This window comes from Rhea pennata, chromosome 1 (genome assembly GCF_028389875.1).
Source record: "Rhea pennata isolate bPtePen1 chromosome 1, bPtePen1.pri, whole genome shotgun sequence".
NCBI lineage: Eukaryota > Metazoa > Chordata > Aves > Rheiformes > Rheidae > Rhea > Rhea pennata.
In genome coordinates, this window is record NC_084663.1 from 27114390 (window position 1) to 27128883 (window position 14494).

At 36.9% G+C, this 14494-nt stretch overlaps 1 protein-coding gene across 1 annotated transcript in view; it reads right to left on the bottom strand.

Moving 5' to 3' along the window:
• CFTR (CF transmembrane conductance regulator) overlaps positions 1–14494 on the bottom strand; it is an 88769-nt gene that overhangs the window by 41607 nt on the left and 32668 nt on the right. The window contains exons 12-14 of the mRNA XM_062599118.1: positions 5291–5385; positions 2315–2401; positions 681–1413 (exon numbers count right to left, since the gene is read on the bottom strand). Coding sequence (XP_062455102.1) covers positions 681–1413; positions 2315–2401; positions 5291–5385 — 915 coding nt within the window. The remainder of the gene's footprint in view (positions 1–680; positions 1414–2314; positions 2402–5290; positions 5386–14494) is intronic.

Consider the following 14494-nt stretch of genomic DNA (forward strand, 5'->3'; position numbering starts at 1 on the left):
ACTGGAAAATATTAGTATTCTGTGAAAATCAACTGTCATTTTTGAAAATTAGTTTATCATGTCCAGTTCATAATTCTAAGAAATAGGAAGATTGGTCCAATTTGTGGTCTTTAATTGTGTAATTTCCAGCATATCCATAAAGAAGAGCAAAATCCATAAAAGACAGCAAAAACCACCTTACTCTTCTGCTCATTGTCTGTATCAGGACACAAAAGTTATGTCGTAAGATTAGATTCTAGTCAACTGCAATATTAGTTTTAAAAACTGCCAGATTTTAAAATGTATTTTAATTTATTCTGTGAGTTTTAACATTTCAAACATCTATTTTATATAATTATTTTTAAAAACATACTTTCATGTTATGGCTTCATATTTCATTTTGCCATAAGTAATCTTAGAAGGAGATTACAGTGTGAGAGATCAAATCCGTCTGTATTGAAACCTCTACACATGGCGTTCAAAAATTATAAAAGGCAAAATAAAATCTAGAGGATTTGATGCAATGATTTCAAGATGGCATCTGAGTTAAAAAAGAATATTCCACAGACATTCCAGAATAATATTCAACAGAGAAATACTGCATTAGGAATGACAGAGTCAGGTAGAAAAATACATAAGGAGTATATTGCACAAAACTACCTCTATATGAAAAAACGAGATCAATGTAAATCAGCACATACCTTCAAATCCTCTTCACTAATTTCATCAGTAATGTCCAAAACACTGTCTTGAGACAAGCGCCTGGCATAGATGTCTGTCTCGCAAGACAGGTTTGTCTGAGGCACCAGAGACATTTTCCGAACTGTTGTACTTCCCTTTTTGTAAAAGTTTTGTCCCTGGTTCACAGAGGTGCCTGTCATCAAGTTTAGCACAGATTGCCTCCTTCGACCTTGCAGCATTTGGTCGGCATTTAGCACATTACTCCGAGGTAGAACCATATCTCCTTGCTCTGAATCAGGTACCAGTGACAGCCTCCTTTCTGGTGCGTCGATGTGACCCTCCTCTATTCCATTGACCTGTGTTCCATTCTTTTGTACTATTGAGAATTTTCTGCTTGCATTAAGTGGGTTAATAATTATGGAGTTCTTTCTTTTGTCATTAAAATCTGATGTCTGTTTAAAAGACTGCTGCTTTGCTTCATTTCGTGATCCCACTCCTTCTCCTTCAATGGAAAATCGTCGGAGAGTTTCAGTTAGAATTGAATTTCTTCTCTCTGCACTGAACTGATCAAAAGCATCAAATCCCATCAGCTTTGAGCTAAAGTCTGGCCGCTGGCCCTGAAGTTCAGAAAATGTTCCATAGAAATAGCAGCTCCCCTCATGTAAGATTAATATTTTGTCAGCAATCTTTAAATGTTCCAGTTTTGAAGTAACCAAGATCCTAGTTTTATTTGCCATTAACTTGCAAACACAGCTATAAAAAATAAAAGTTATTTACATGTTAAAAAATATTCTTTTCATAACTAGACATTGCTTTTATCACTTCCACTTTCAAACCATTTGCTTATACACATCCCCATGTGAGCACTCTAAGGTGGTCCCCCAAAATACAAAGAAGTGGCAAAACTGAGGTGTGAATGGTGAGTACTTTAACACATGAGCCAGCATGGAGAAAAAAAACGAATAATTTTCAGGTCAAACTAAAAAACACAGTTCAACATGAAAGTGAAGTATTTCTTTTCTTCTTAGGCTTATTTAGATCTTTTATTACCAAATTCGAAAGTATTAGCCCAGTTTCAAAATTTCAGGTATGTTGTGGCTGAGAAGTTCATGGATAGCAGTGTGTCCTTACTGTGTTAAGCTACAGCAACAGGAAGTCTTTGTGTTTGGCCAACCTGCTGTCAATCTCCTGGTCAGTGAGCACTTTTAGATGACCAGTCTCTTAGCAAATATAAAAACAAGACAAAACACAGTCTTTTTGTAAACGCTTATACTTACAAAGCAGATAAACACTTTAAAATGAAAGTTCTTCTGGTACACAGACACACCAGATATGAAGTCATGCACCCTGGGATTAACAGATCATAACAAGTTCTACACATTGTGACTGAGGAGGGAGCAGTAGCGTTCACACCTGGCCCAGGTCTGTTTCTTACAATGAGCTATATTGTCCAACTGCTAACACAAAAGGCTCATTCACAAGAATTTCCAAAATTAAGCATCCCATAAAGGTACCATGTTGATCACTTCTGTAATTTTATATTGTTATTATTAAATTCTGCACTAATTAGAGTTGGATTTTCATTTTGTACCCATGTTTTACATTGTGCCACTTGAGAGTATTCTTAAATACAGTATCTCAAAACATACAGTACCTTTCAAATATTTCTTTCTCCGTAAAAATGTCTAAATATCCAAAAGGAGAATCCAGGAGATACAAATCAGCATCTTTGTATACTGCTCTAAAAAGAGAAAATGGATATGAAACTGACTTTCAGCTCTCTTGTAAATTTACATAAATATAATTGAAAATGCACACATTTACCATTTTATATCAAAAATTTATAATTCATAGACTTTTCCACAGTGTTAATATGGAGCTAGAGTTCAACATTAAACGTAACTGTAAGATACTTTTCAAGAAAGCCTTTCCTTGCTGTAGACTGTATTACATACTGACTCTGTTTTTCATTACTTTCTATGTAATCAAAGGAAGCTATACAGCTGCCTTTCATATAGGTTATCTTAACAATCTGTTTAAGGCCTGAATTTGACAGTGCTTTGGACGTACAATGACCATTTACTTACCTAAATGGGTATTCCAGTACCATAATGTCTACATTCTATATGGTAATATCTATTGATCCCTGTAGGAATATTTCAGATTCATAAATGAATGCCTGAAAGGACTTAGGTCTCAGGTGCAGGACTTAGTTTTAAAAATAGTTTGAAATAACTTGCAAGCAAAGACAGGTGTGTTAGCAAGCCACAGCCTTGCAAACATTAACTTGAATGGCACTATACAATATTTCACGTTCAGGACATGAAAAACTACTTGTAGCATTAGGAGTAGCAGTATTAGCTGTATGTGCCTGGACATGGCTCACTGAGACCTAAATCTGTGATTAAGAGGTTTATAAAAATATATTTCAATAGAAGCTCAAAAAGGTCCCTTGCCTTCCTCTGTGAATATGAAAATCATAACATGATATGAATCAGGGTATAATTAGTAAAGAAAATCTGGACAGCTATATTTCGGTACTTTTAAAGGTATTTTTTAAATGAGTTTTAAAACCATTATGTTGAACAATGTGAAAACCACTAGAAGAAAAACTCTCAATAATAGCATATTATGTTAATAAACTAAGTAACCGTATTGAAAAATCCTCTGTCATGATTGATTTCACTGACCATACATTATGATGTAGTGGCTGCACAATAACAAAAAGTTCATACTGTTCTTGGCATTTTCAGCAGTTAAAAAGTTTGCTGTTTGTTTCCCAGAATAATGGTAGCACTCAGCTTATTGCTGTAATTGGTATGTTGGACTTACTAGCTATATATGATTGACCTTAGGGTACTGGGCCAGTGAGCTAACTCAAACCCAGGGCACGCACTGTTTTTTTTCACATGCCCTTATTTCTACCTGTTGCAGCTGCAGGCATTGATAGTGTTCCGTAAGAAGGCTGAACTCAGGCTATCAACATCTTTTTTCAAGAGGAAGGGTTGGAGGCACTTCTAGAAGGGATTCTGATTTCATATGACTGCCACAAAGTAGAGCAGACACATGTCAGACCAAGCAAATCATGTTCAGCTTCTCACCAGTGCAAGTACACCCGGGCTGTAATCCCAGGTTCCCTTCTCTAGCTTTCTCTGCAACCCACACCTGAGTACCTGCACACCCTGATATAAGGTGAGCTTAGACTGGAGCCTAAAGAAAATGCAAACAAGCACCTACTTCCTTTGGGACATTTGGTTCTTTTGAAAATAACAATTAAATAGCTAACAGTAAATAAATAATATCAATTCTAAGACACATTATTAAATGAGTTGTGACTATCTCATAAGTGACCAACAAGATTATTCGTAGAATCTGGGAAATAGTTCATTAAAGTATAGGATTTTAAATGAAAATCTAAGTGGGTTTTGTTGGGTTTTTTGCTCTGAAAGCTGCGTCTGCTTCTCTTTTCCTGTCCTGCCTTAAAAGAGAACCCTATACCCTTTCTCCATCTCACAAATCCACTAAAAGGATCTGCACTGAAGGCCTCTCTACTTTAATGAATACATCTTTTATCTTACTCTCACACAGGCATGCACATCTTTCATGAGATGTGTTGTAACATAATTCTGCCTAGCACTTCTGACCATGGGAACCAACACAATTTACACTTTGCACAGAAATAAATGGGGCCATTTACACATCAGAGCTATCATTACTGAATTACTGATGATAGCTAAGTGATCCAGCTAAAACACATGGCTAATTTCTAGCAAAACATCTTCTACTTCTATAGATATTCAAAATTAGACATTTACTAACTTTGGAACACCAAACAGAGAAGACTATCTCTCCATTATTCATAGGTACTCACTAACCATTGCTTTCCAATTATTCTTCACATCGTGAAAAATGTGCATCAAAAAATGTCCAAAATTAATAGCAACATTAATCTTGCACCAAAAAGGGAAAGATTCATCTAAGCTAAGCAGAAGATGATGCTTCTGACATCAAACTTTTAAAATTCAGTGAATAAATATACACAGAATCACAGAACAGTTGAGGTTGGAAGGGACCTCTGGAGATCATGTAGTTCAACCCTCCCTGGGCTGAAGTAAGGTCACCTACAGAATGTTAGACAGGATTGCATCCGGGAGAATTTTGAATATCTCCAGAGAAGGAGACTCCACAACCTCTCGGGACAACCTGTTCCAGTGCTCTGTCACTCTCACAGTGAAGAAGTTCTTCCTTATATTCAGCTGGAACTTCCTGTGTTTCAGTTTGTTGACTCTTGTCCTGTCGTTTGGCATCACTGAAAAAAGCCCATCCCCACCCTCCCTTGAGGTATTTATGGACATTGATAAGATCCCCTCTCAGTCTTCTCTTTGCCAGGCTAAACAGGCCCAGCTCTTACATCCTTTCGTCATAAGAGAGATGCTCCAGTCCTCTGATACAGATGTATCACAAATGAAATTGCAGAGCAAACTTCATATTTCTGATAGTAGAATGAAGTTCCTCATAAACGCAGGAGATACTAATTTAGCGCAACTTGGTTCACATGCATTTAAGTGCTTAGTCATGGTACTTCCCTTAGATATGAAATGCTAAAATAGTTAGATGGTAAACTACTCACCTTGCTAGTGAGATTCGTGCTCGCTGGCCTCCACTTAGGGTGATTCCACCTTCCCCCAGCACTGTATAATCTTTGTCTGGGAACTTTGAAATGTCCTGTTAATAGATTTTTTAAGAATCAGATATGCATTTTGCATGTTCAAGGAACACAAACTACACACTAAATGGAAGCAATAGTATACAGGCAGTTTAGATGACAGCTGTAAAAAAGGAAATGAAATATCTACACATTATTGTTTCTTTCACCTGTTTACATAATCAGAAATGGTGATTAAAGAAAACATATCATTTTTCTACTTCATAGAGCAACTAAGAGCTGCAAGACTTCAAGATCAAATATTTGTCTTAATTGCTCGATGTCTAAAAGCAAAGAATGTACCTTCATATAATATCAATCTAAGGTGTTAACCCTCAGAATGTATTTGTATCAAGTAACAATGACAAATGTGCTTGCCACTAAAGTTAGGTAACACAGGAAGCAAACTCTGGATCTGAACACCTCAAATCCCAGAGAAATTCGTACTTCAGCGGCTGCATTAACAAAGGCTGACACAAATTTCCTAGCTGGGAATGCCAAAGGTCTGTAACTGGTTTAGGATCCAAATCCTACAGCTTGGGCTGTAAGTTAGTTATAACTTACGAATATGCTGGAAATGAATCTTTAGCCAGTGATAAAAACAGCAACTATCATTTCACTCCTGTGTAAGGGTTTTGCTTGGCATAGAAGAAGAGAAGCCAGGATGGGTCTCACTGACAGAGGAGACCAGGAGTTTTCTTGACTAGGAGTATTTAGGACAGAAACTGAGGATTTATGAAAACCAAAATATTCCATGGAAGGAGAGACATGAAGAAGGGCTTGTGTGCCTCTAACGTGTCTAATTTTTCCACTTACATGTTTGCTTTAATAAAAACATTAAATCTGTCTACTAGCCTTATCTGGCATACGTCCCTAAGGCATAACAGTAGCAACTACTACCACCATGACGGTGCTAGTTTCAAAGGCCTTCTCCCAGAAGCACAGGCTGGACTACCTCAGGTTCTTGGCAGTTTGCTCCTTGGGTTTCAGGGAGCCCAAGCTTCCACAAGCTACAACTCCAAGGCAGTTATGTCATGTGTGGAGTGGGAAGCCCCAGCCTCCCAGAAGCTCCCAGCATCTGTGTCCCCAGCTCTGCAGAAAAGGACTGCTGTTCTCACTACCTATGCATCCACACCAAGCCACTGGTAAGAAGGAGATTCCCTAGGAGTCAAGGAAGCTGATGAGGAATTCGGTATTAGACAAAACTGACTCCCATATTTTCTTGCTTTACAAAATGTTTCCCTATAGTACAATTTCTGGAGAAGAAAAAGTGGCATGGCATAGGAAAATCCTTCAGGAAGTGAGCTTTTGGGGCCAGGTTTTATGAAGTAGCCTACTTCCGGGGTTTCTCTGTCCCCAGGCATCCAAGGGGCATTAGGCGGGAACCTAGCTGCCTACATGCACTGTGCTGCAGGTGGGTAATGCTGTCCCTGCAAAGTTATTAGTGCATCACTCTGCACATGCATAGAAAAACACAGTTCATACAGTTCATCTACATGAACCACATGGCTGATCTGTTCATATGATAGCCATAGACACATCACAAATGACCTACCACTTCCATTGGAAGAAGCTGTGTGACTTGCTCAGCTGAAAATTTTTCCATCTCTAGGAATTTCTGCAGCTTAGAGTCAGAATCATGACTAAGGTAAAGTAAAGAAAGCCCCCTATGTTCACAGTTTGTTACCTTTCCTTGAGTAAAAGACCGAAAGACATGTGAAGCATTTTTCAAGCATTTACTATATCTGAAATCAGAAAGCTGGTGCCTGTCACTTTCCAAGAAAGACAAGTTTAAATTCTTCTGGAGGTTAACCAAATCTTTGTTGAGTCAGAAAACTAACTTGATTTCTCCTATCAAGGCAAAGATAGAGAGGAAGTGGAGTAAAAGACAAAAAGAAAAATATGGAGGAGAAAGATTAAGTCTCACTACAGCACTGTCTGGAAATCTATTATCTTGTCTGATGTAACCAGCTAACACTGGACTTGTTTTCAGCAGTAGTACTGACACGAGAAGAATCGATTCCAGATCATGCATATGCAGTCCACATCATTCCCAGAGAAGTGCTCAGACTCAAAATTCAGACTTGGATATCAAGCTCCCTAGATTGCCCATTCTAATATTGGGCAATCTTTGGCATTCCAAGCCCCTGAGGTATTGCAGAGTAAATAAATAAATAAATAATTTGCCAGAAAAATATTTCCTTCTTCCTCCCTTGTAAATTGCCCTGACCTCAGGAACAGAATGAACAATACTGTTCAGGCCTGGATCAGTGACAAATTAAAGGACTAGAAACTGACTGCCTGATCCATCAGGAAATGGGAGATTCTCCCAACTCTTTAATTTGATAATAGCATTCCCTTCCTGACTTAGAAGATTCTGACCTTAAAATCAAGATGCTTTCATGTATGGAAAAGCTATTGCAGGTGACTTTTAAATTCTTCTCATGTTAACTTGTTATTTTCCTCTTGTAGAAGTAGGGCTGCACAGATAAACTCCAGTTACTAACAAAACAGCTCAGTTATTTGCAGAAAGAGGAATGTGAAAAATATTTTCACAATAACATTTTTAGAGCAAGATTTTCCTAACATGACAAAATTGTTTTCGTATAGATCATGAAATATTTAGAGAGAACAAAGTACATTTGAGATGTCCTGCTCGGAACACTTGTGGTTTCACTATGCAGAGGAGTAATGTTACTCATCCGTAACTCTGACATTTACCTGGTATCTTCACCTGGACATTAGGATTTGTGCTGTTATGTACCTAGATATCTGAGTTGATTTAAATTGTTTCACATTTCTACTAGTACCGCGGCCTGAAATGCCACTGTAATGGTGCCATTCCTGGTTCCTGATTTTCCTACTTCTTCCAAAAAATCCAGGTGAAAAATGACCAGGCCTACTGTATCTTCTCTTGTAAGCAAGGTGAAATCTAGCCCTACTGAAATTAATTCCAGAACTCCCATTGTTTAAAATGGTGACGGGATATCATCAGATATATTCCTTTGCAGGTGTGTCAACATGGAATTTTAATCAGACTTTTAATGAGTTCCCCTTCTGGTCTCCTCTACCCTTCACCTCAGGATAACATATGGCATGCAACAGGCAAAGAAGTTCAGGCTGTAATTATAACAAGTAAAAATTGTTTAGCAATTTCTTTCAAAGGTGTAAACAGAGTGAAGAAGTCCAATAGATACACAATGCTATTTGTTGGAACACACATTACCTATTGTAAAAAGTACATAGGGCTGGTCCAAATACATCCTTGCTGTCATTTTATGAAGGAAGTGAAATCAAGCCAGGGACAAACTTAATGTAATGATGCTGAACAGCATAAAAACAGCATTTTAATGAAGTATCCACTAGATTTTCTTTAACATATCTATTTCTAAATGCTTAATTGAGAAATCTATGATGAAGTATTCAGTGAAGAAAACCTCCACAGTTCTCATCAATATTATTTACATTTGTGTATGCTTCGGATATCAGGAGCTGACAAATCTCATGTTGCACACCCGAGGAAAAGGCACTTCTCTTAGTATCTGTTTGCATTTTTAATCTTGTAAATGTCATCTTCATCTACTCCAGCAGCAAAGGGATGACCCTCATAGTATCTTTGGCTTGCTATAAAAATATAGAAGATTATGGCTGAGATGGTTTCAGGTGCTATCTCTTTTCAGAGTAAATGAGAAATATGTTCTCACTAAAACAGATGGAAACGTAAGAATGGACTTCACACTTCAGGTGTTTTCTATAGAGATTCTTTGTCATCAAGATTATTTGATAGATTTACATGCCTTCATGCTAAGAAAAAGCTTTAGCAACAATTAAAAGAATAAAACTTGGGAGAAAATAGTTTCTAAGAAATACACCTTTCAACAGAATAATTGCCACTGATTTATGAGTTTTGTGTATCTTGCTTCAGCTAGAGGCTGTCAGGAGTTCAAATGACAGAACACAGATATTTTACTTATAAGACTCCCTTTTCTTCCCTAAAAACGTCGTTAATGGCTTGGATTTCCATCTCCCTTCTTCTGTCTTCCTTCCAGAAAAGATAGAACAGTCTTGAATCTAATGGAACAGAGCAGCAGTCTTTTAACTCTCCTTTTAATCTTCACTAATCCTTTCCTCTGACCTATTTTACTTCCTTTTTTTGCTTACAATCTCATTTTTTATTCTGTAGCCTCTTCCTTTTCCATCATTAATATTTCCCATGTTCATTTCCACAACTCCCCCCAAATCCTCCATTCACATTGCTTCTTCCATCTCACTTACAAAAATCCTCCCTTTCTTTTCCTCTTCCTCTCTGTGTTCACAAGAACTCTGAATACAGACTTTGCAACTCTCTCTCTGTAGTGTAGACCATCTGTAATTAACTAGAAGAAAAATATTGAATAGTTTTTGTATAAAATGTCAGGTAAAGTTGGATGTAAGTTAAGCAGAAAGAGTAGCAAAGGTTTCAAGCAGGAGCTGGAATGCTATTTTACCCAATTTAGTATTTTTTTTCTCTTTAGGTAGAAGAGGAATATTTACTCTTTTATCTGTTTTCTCCCTGACATGATTATTTCTGTGCTTCTCAGGAACCATATTCAACTCTAATATCTCAAAGAAATAGAAATGGAACTGACGCACACCTCCATCTTTCAATTCAGGGATTAAAAATAGTAAAAATCTTTAGATAATGAGTTTGAAATGACAGTGCCTCTTTTGGGCAGAGAGTCCACATAATATGCGAACTCTCTCACTACAACCGTTGCATCACAGATACGTGGGTACAAAAGCTGGCTGCCTTTATATACTTTCCATCTTGCACTGGCATGATCTAACAGCATAAGCAGACTGCTCTAACGGAAATTCCTGTCAAGGGTCCAAAAGTGCTGGCAGATCGACTGTGAAATTGCTTACCTAGGGGGGTCCCTGGGGAAGAACCTGATGGGTTGAAGGTAAACACGCTAGAACAGTTTCCTTAAAGCAGGGGAGCATTTCACTTTGAGAAAAAAACACTGACTCAAAGGACCAAATACACCCACTTCAGAAAGTTTATCTGCAATCAAATAAATAGGTTTAATGGTGCCACTCTGTAATATTCTACGCTGTTATCTTTTAGTTAAAAACTTGTTGCATTCGATAGAGTTTTCCCCACCCCCTTTCCTGTGTTAGGTACAGGGTTCTGAATAGATTATCTTGGATGTTGTCCTATCTTCTCTGTTACTTCTGGAATCATATTTAGTTTCCTTACCCTGTGTTTAACCTACCCACGCATCATATCAGCTACTTTATGTTTCAAAAATTTGTTCCACAGCAATCGTTGCCATAAAGAGAGTGAATTTTGCCAGCATCTGTGTGAGTTTTAGGTGAGTCTGAAATTCTCAAGGCTACAATTCCTTATGAAAACAAAGCTTAGAATTTTGGATCATGAAACTTTTATAAATGGTTCAACTGGAATCTAACAAAAGCCTCAGCTTCAGAGGAGAGTTACCTAAATAAGAAGATAAAATTTTAAAAAGTAATTTCTGATTTTGAAGTACCTTAAAGAAATATGTTTTTCTGGCTTCTGAATCAAAAAATGAGATCTCTAGTATGTTCAAGGTGATTATCCAAAAGCCAAGATATGCAAAATTACTGAAAATTCTTAATTTTAAAAATTTTAACAGAAAATTTAACTAGTAGATATGAAACAGAAACACAAGACTTAAATTTTAAAGCTTTATAACCTCAAAATTTGAGGTGTATTACAGATCTGTTTCATTTCAAAGGTAATTTCTATTCTGTCAATTAGGACAAATTGAAATTTATGCCTTCTGCAAAACCAGCAAGGAATAATTTCTAGTGCACTTAATGGGGGTGAAAATAAATTATATTTCTCACTTAAGAGTAAAAGAACATAAAATGAGCAGGTTTTTTCAGATTTTGAACATACCAGAAAAGCTCCTCCAAAATATTTTGTATCAAGTCCACAACCTCTGTTTGAACTAGAACAGGTATGTTACAACATTTCATAGTCTTAATTTAAAGATATCAAGTATCTTAAATTAGAAGAAATTCTTGGATTCTTTCAAGTATCACTTTTCTTGGAAGTTTGTAAATAGTTAATTAACTATTTTCAGTGTTTAAAAATGAATGCGTTATTTCTGCTGTGTTTTTTTTTTTTTTCCCTTCTTCTTCTTCTCTCTCTCTCTCTCTTTTTTTTTTTTTTTTTTTTTTTTTTTATTTTTTGGCTAACTATCTACCAGTTACTGTTTTTTCCTACCTTTTTCCTTCCTGTTTTTAAAGGCTTTGACTATTTTCGAAATCTATCTCAGGCAGACACTAAAGAGTGGGACTCATCTCACCTAACATCTGTAGTGAAGACATCTAGGTTAGAACAACTTACCTGGTCTCTCTAAAAAGTCAGTAAAAAGAACTAGGCAATTTATTTAGAACTATTTTAGACGCTTGCATTTGGATGAGATGAACTCCACCTTGACATATCTATTGTATCTACACTACGGATATCTACATGATTAGATAGCCAAGGTACCTCTTAATATCTTGTAGGGATTACTTACTATAAAGCACTCCATTCCAGATTTTAATTCTTTTAGTTTCTCTCTTCCAGACACTTTCCAATGTAAAGCCCATGTAAACAACAGATACAAACCCAACACAAATATTCAGCTCTCAGTCTGACTAATGCTGCCATACTGCCTCTCAACTCTAATTGATTTAGTTTAACATTTGTACACTTAAAATCAGCTCCAAATGTGATATTCTGTGCAAACTAATACGATATCTGCTGAAAAAAATATATCAGCACAGATAAAAAGGGCTGGAAAAGTACAGTGGGATGCATTCCACTATTAATTACGGATATATGCTCCAGTCTCAAGACATCCTTGACACTGCAGATTACTAGTCATCTGGGGATGAATGCCAGTCTTTGTGAGGAGATGCTAAATACACAGTAAAATGAACCAGAGCTTGACATGTTTGGTTGTGTCTCTAGTTATTCTCTTATTCTCTTAGTTGAAAATTGAATCTCCTGCATTTGCCAGTTCAGAAAAGACAGGATCTGGCCACAGATTTCTTTTGTACTAAGACTCGACTTTGCATGAAAACACTTTCTCTGTTAAACATTATCTTCACAGGCAGATGACAGCTCTCAAATCAGAACATGCTTACTTTAAGAGTGGTAGCCTTTTATGTTCTAAAAAGGTAGCTTGCCATTCTGGGTTTATGGCATCCTAGGTAACCACTGAAGGATTGATTGAACTGATTAGATGTAAAAATATCTACCTTTACCTTTCAAAAAGGTAAAAACAGAAGTCATTGCAGTATGGTTTCAACTAATGAATTATTACACCCCTTTGAAGAGGATATAGTGCTTATTTATTTATTAACAAGAATATTATGGGTCTATCCCTGCAGTCTTGACTGGAGGAACACATTCTCTTAGGCTGATTTTGTTCAACACTAACATCTAAACTTGAAGACTCCTATTTCAACTGTCCAAAGGCTTTACCTTTTTAACTTAGCATATGCTGAAAACAAACAAAACTCACACTCTGTGTGTAGTAGGCTATTAACACAACCTAAAAATATGAAAAGTCATATACCTTCCACATTTTTCATTATGTCAGTAATAAGGATTTTGCAAATCCAGTGAGAAACTCCTATAAATTCCCATTATATTCCAGTTATCCCAGAGTCATGACATTTATGCAACCCATTAATCTCTGAGAAAATGCACTTGTAGAATTTGAATCCAATAGCAAGTTTTTGTGAACATATAAACTTATCTAGTGCACATCTCCAGTCACTTTGGCTACTCAGCAATGAGAGTAAAGAGCAATAAAATATGCAGGATGGTTTTTCAGTGTTAAATTTGTTCATGCTTACTTGGGCCTTAATTTGAAATGCCAGGGAAAAGCACTTCACCTTCTCTTGTGAAGTGATTTTTTTGCTGATGAAAAGTTAAAAAGGATGGAACACCTTCTCGAAAAGAAGGTAGCAGAAGCTGAGGCAGCACTGATACATTTTATCCTACTTTTTGAATGCCTTTAAGCTTACCTATAGCCACTGTCTTTAAAAAGAATAGAGAGAGTTCAGAATCTGTACCAATTACATTTTGGCATCTCTCTATGTTAGCATTGTAACCTGTGATGCTAAAGATAACGGATTTGTGATTTGTGATAAGAGGTGCCCACTAAGAATTAAACTCATCCAAACGATTTATTTCAAAAAGGCTACTGAATAAATGACAAATAGTAATGAGTACTGATCTGTACTGGACCAGTTTGAAATAGAAGTCAGTACTTCCATTTTTGTAAACTTGGATTTATGTTTTATAAAATTCTGTTAAATTACTCACAATACTTGCTTGCTAAAAAAATCTGCTTTCCTTGAGGAAAGGAAGAAGAGAGGCAATGGAGAAGGAACAAACAGCTCTTCTCCTGTGCCTCTCTGTAGAATTTTTTTTCCTGTAATGTCTCATAGAAAGTCTCATGTAATAAAAATATATTGGCATTCCTTTGAGTTAACCATCTCAAAAGGGTAAGGTCAAAGTTTAAACACAACTTACATCTCACTTCTGCCATATTCCATATGGCCTGGGCTTTCAGAAATACTTTTTTCAGCAAGGCTGACAAGAACATTATGGTACCTCTTACCATGGTCATAATGCCATAGTGCTTAGACCTGCCAAGTTACCGGCACTGAACCTACGACACAACTGTCTTTCATTGTTCATCCTTTCAGCAGCTTGGATCTCACACATTCGTACAGCATTGTAACGTGGGGTCCCTTGCCCTCCACATCCTTACATGCTAGAAAATGCTATGGAGCAGAGCTGTGAGGGCCAAGGATCAGAGAAGAAACCTATGGCAATGTACTGCTGCAACATGTGTGCCCTCAGGTGGGACTACGCTCAAAAGACCACCACTAAAACACATGCTTCCCATATGCAAACTGACGCTACAGGATCTACCATATGATATGATTCTCTGCATCAGGAACATTATCAGTCACACAGTCATGTGATGGCTCACGTATGCATGAGAAGGAAGGATACTTGAAAGACCTATATACGCTAATAGCACCTGGAAGAACTCAGCACAGACTGAGATCCTCATGTGCTACACTGACACAGTT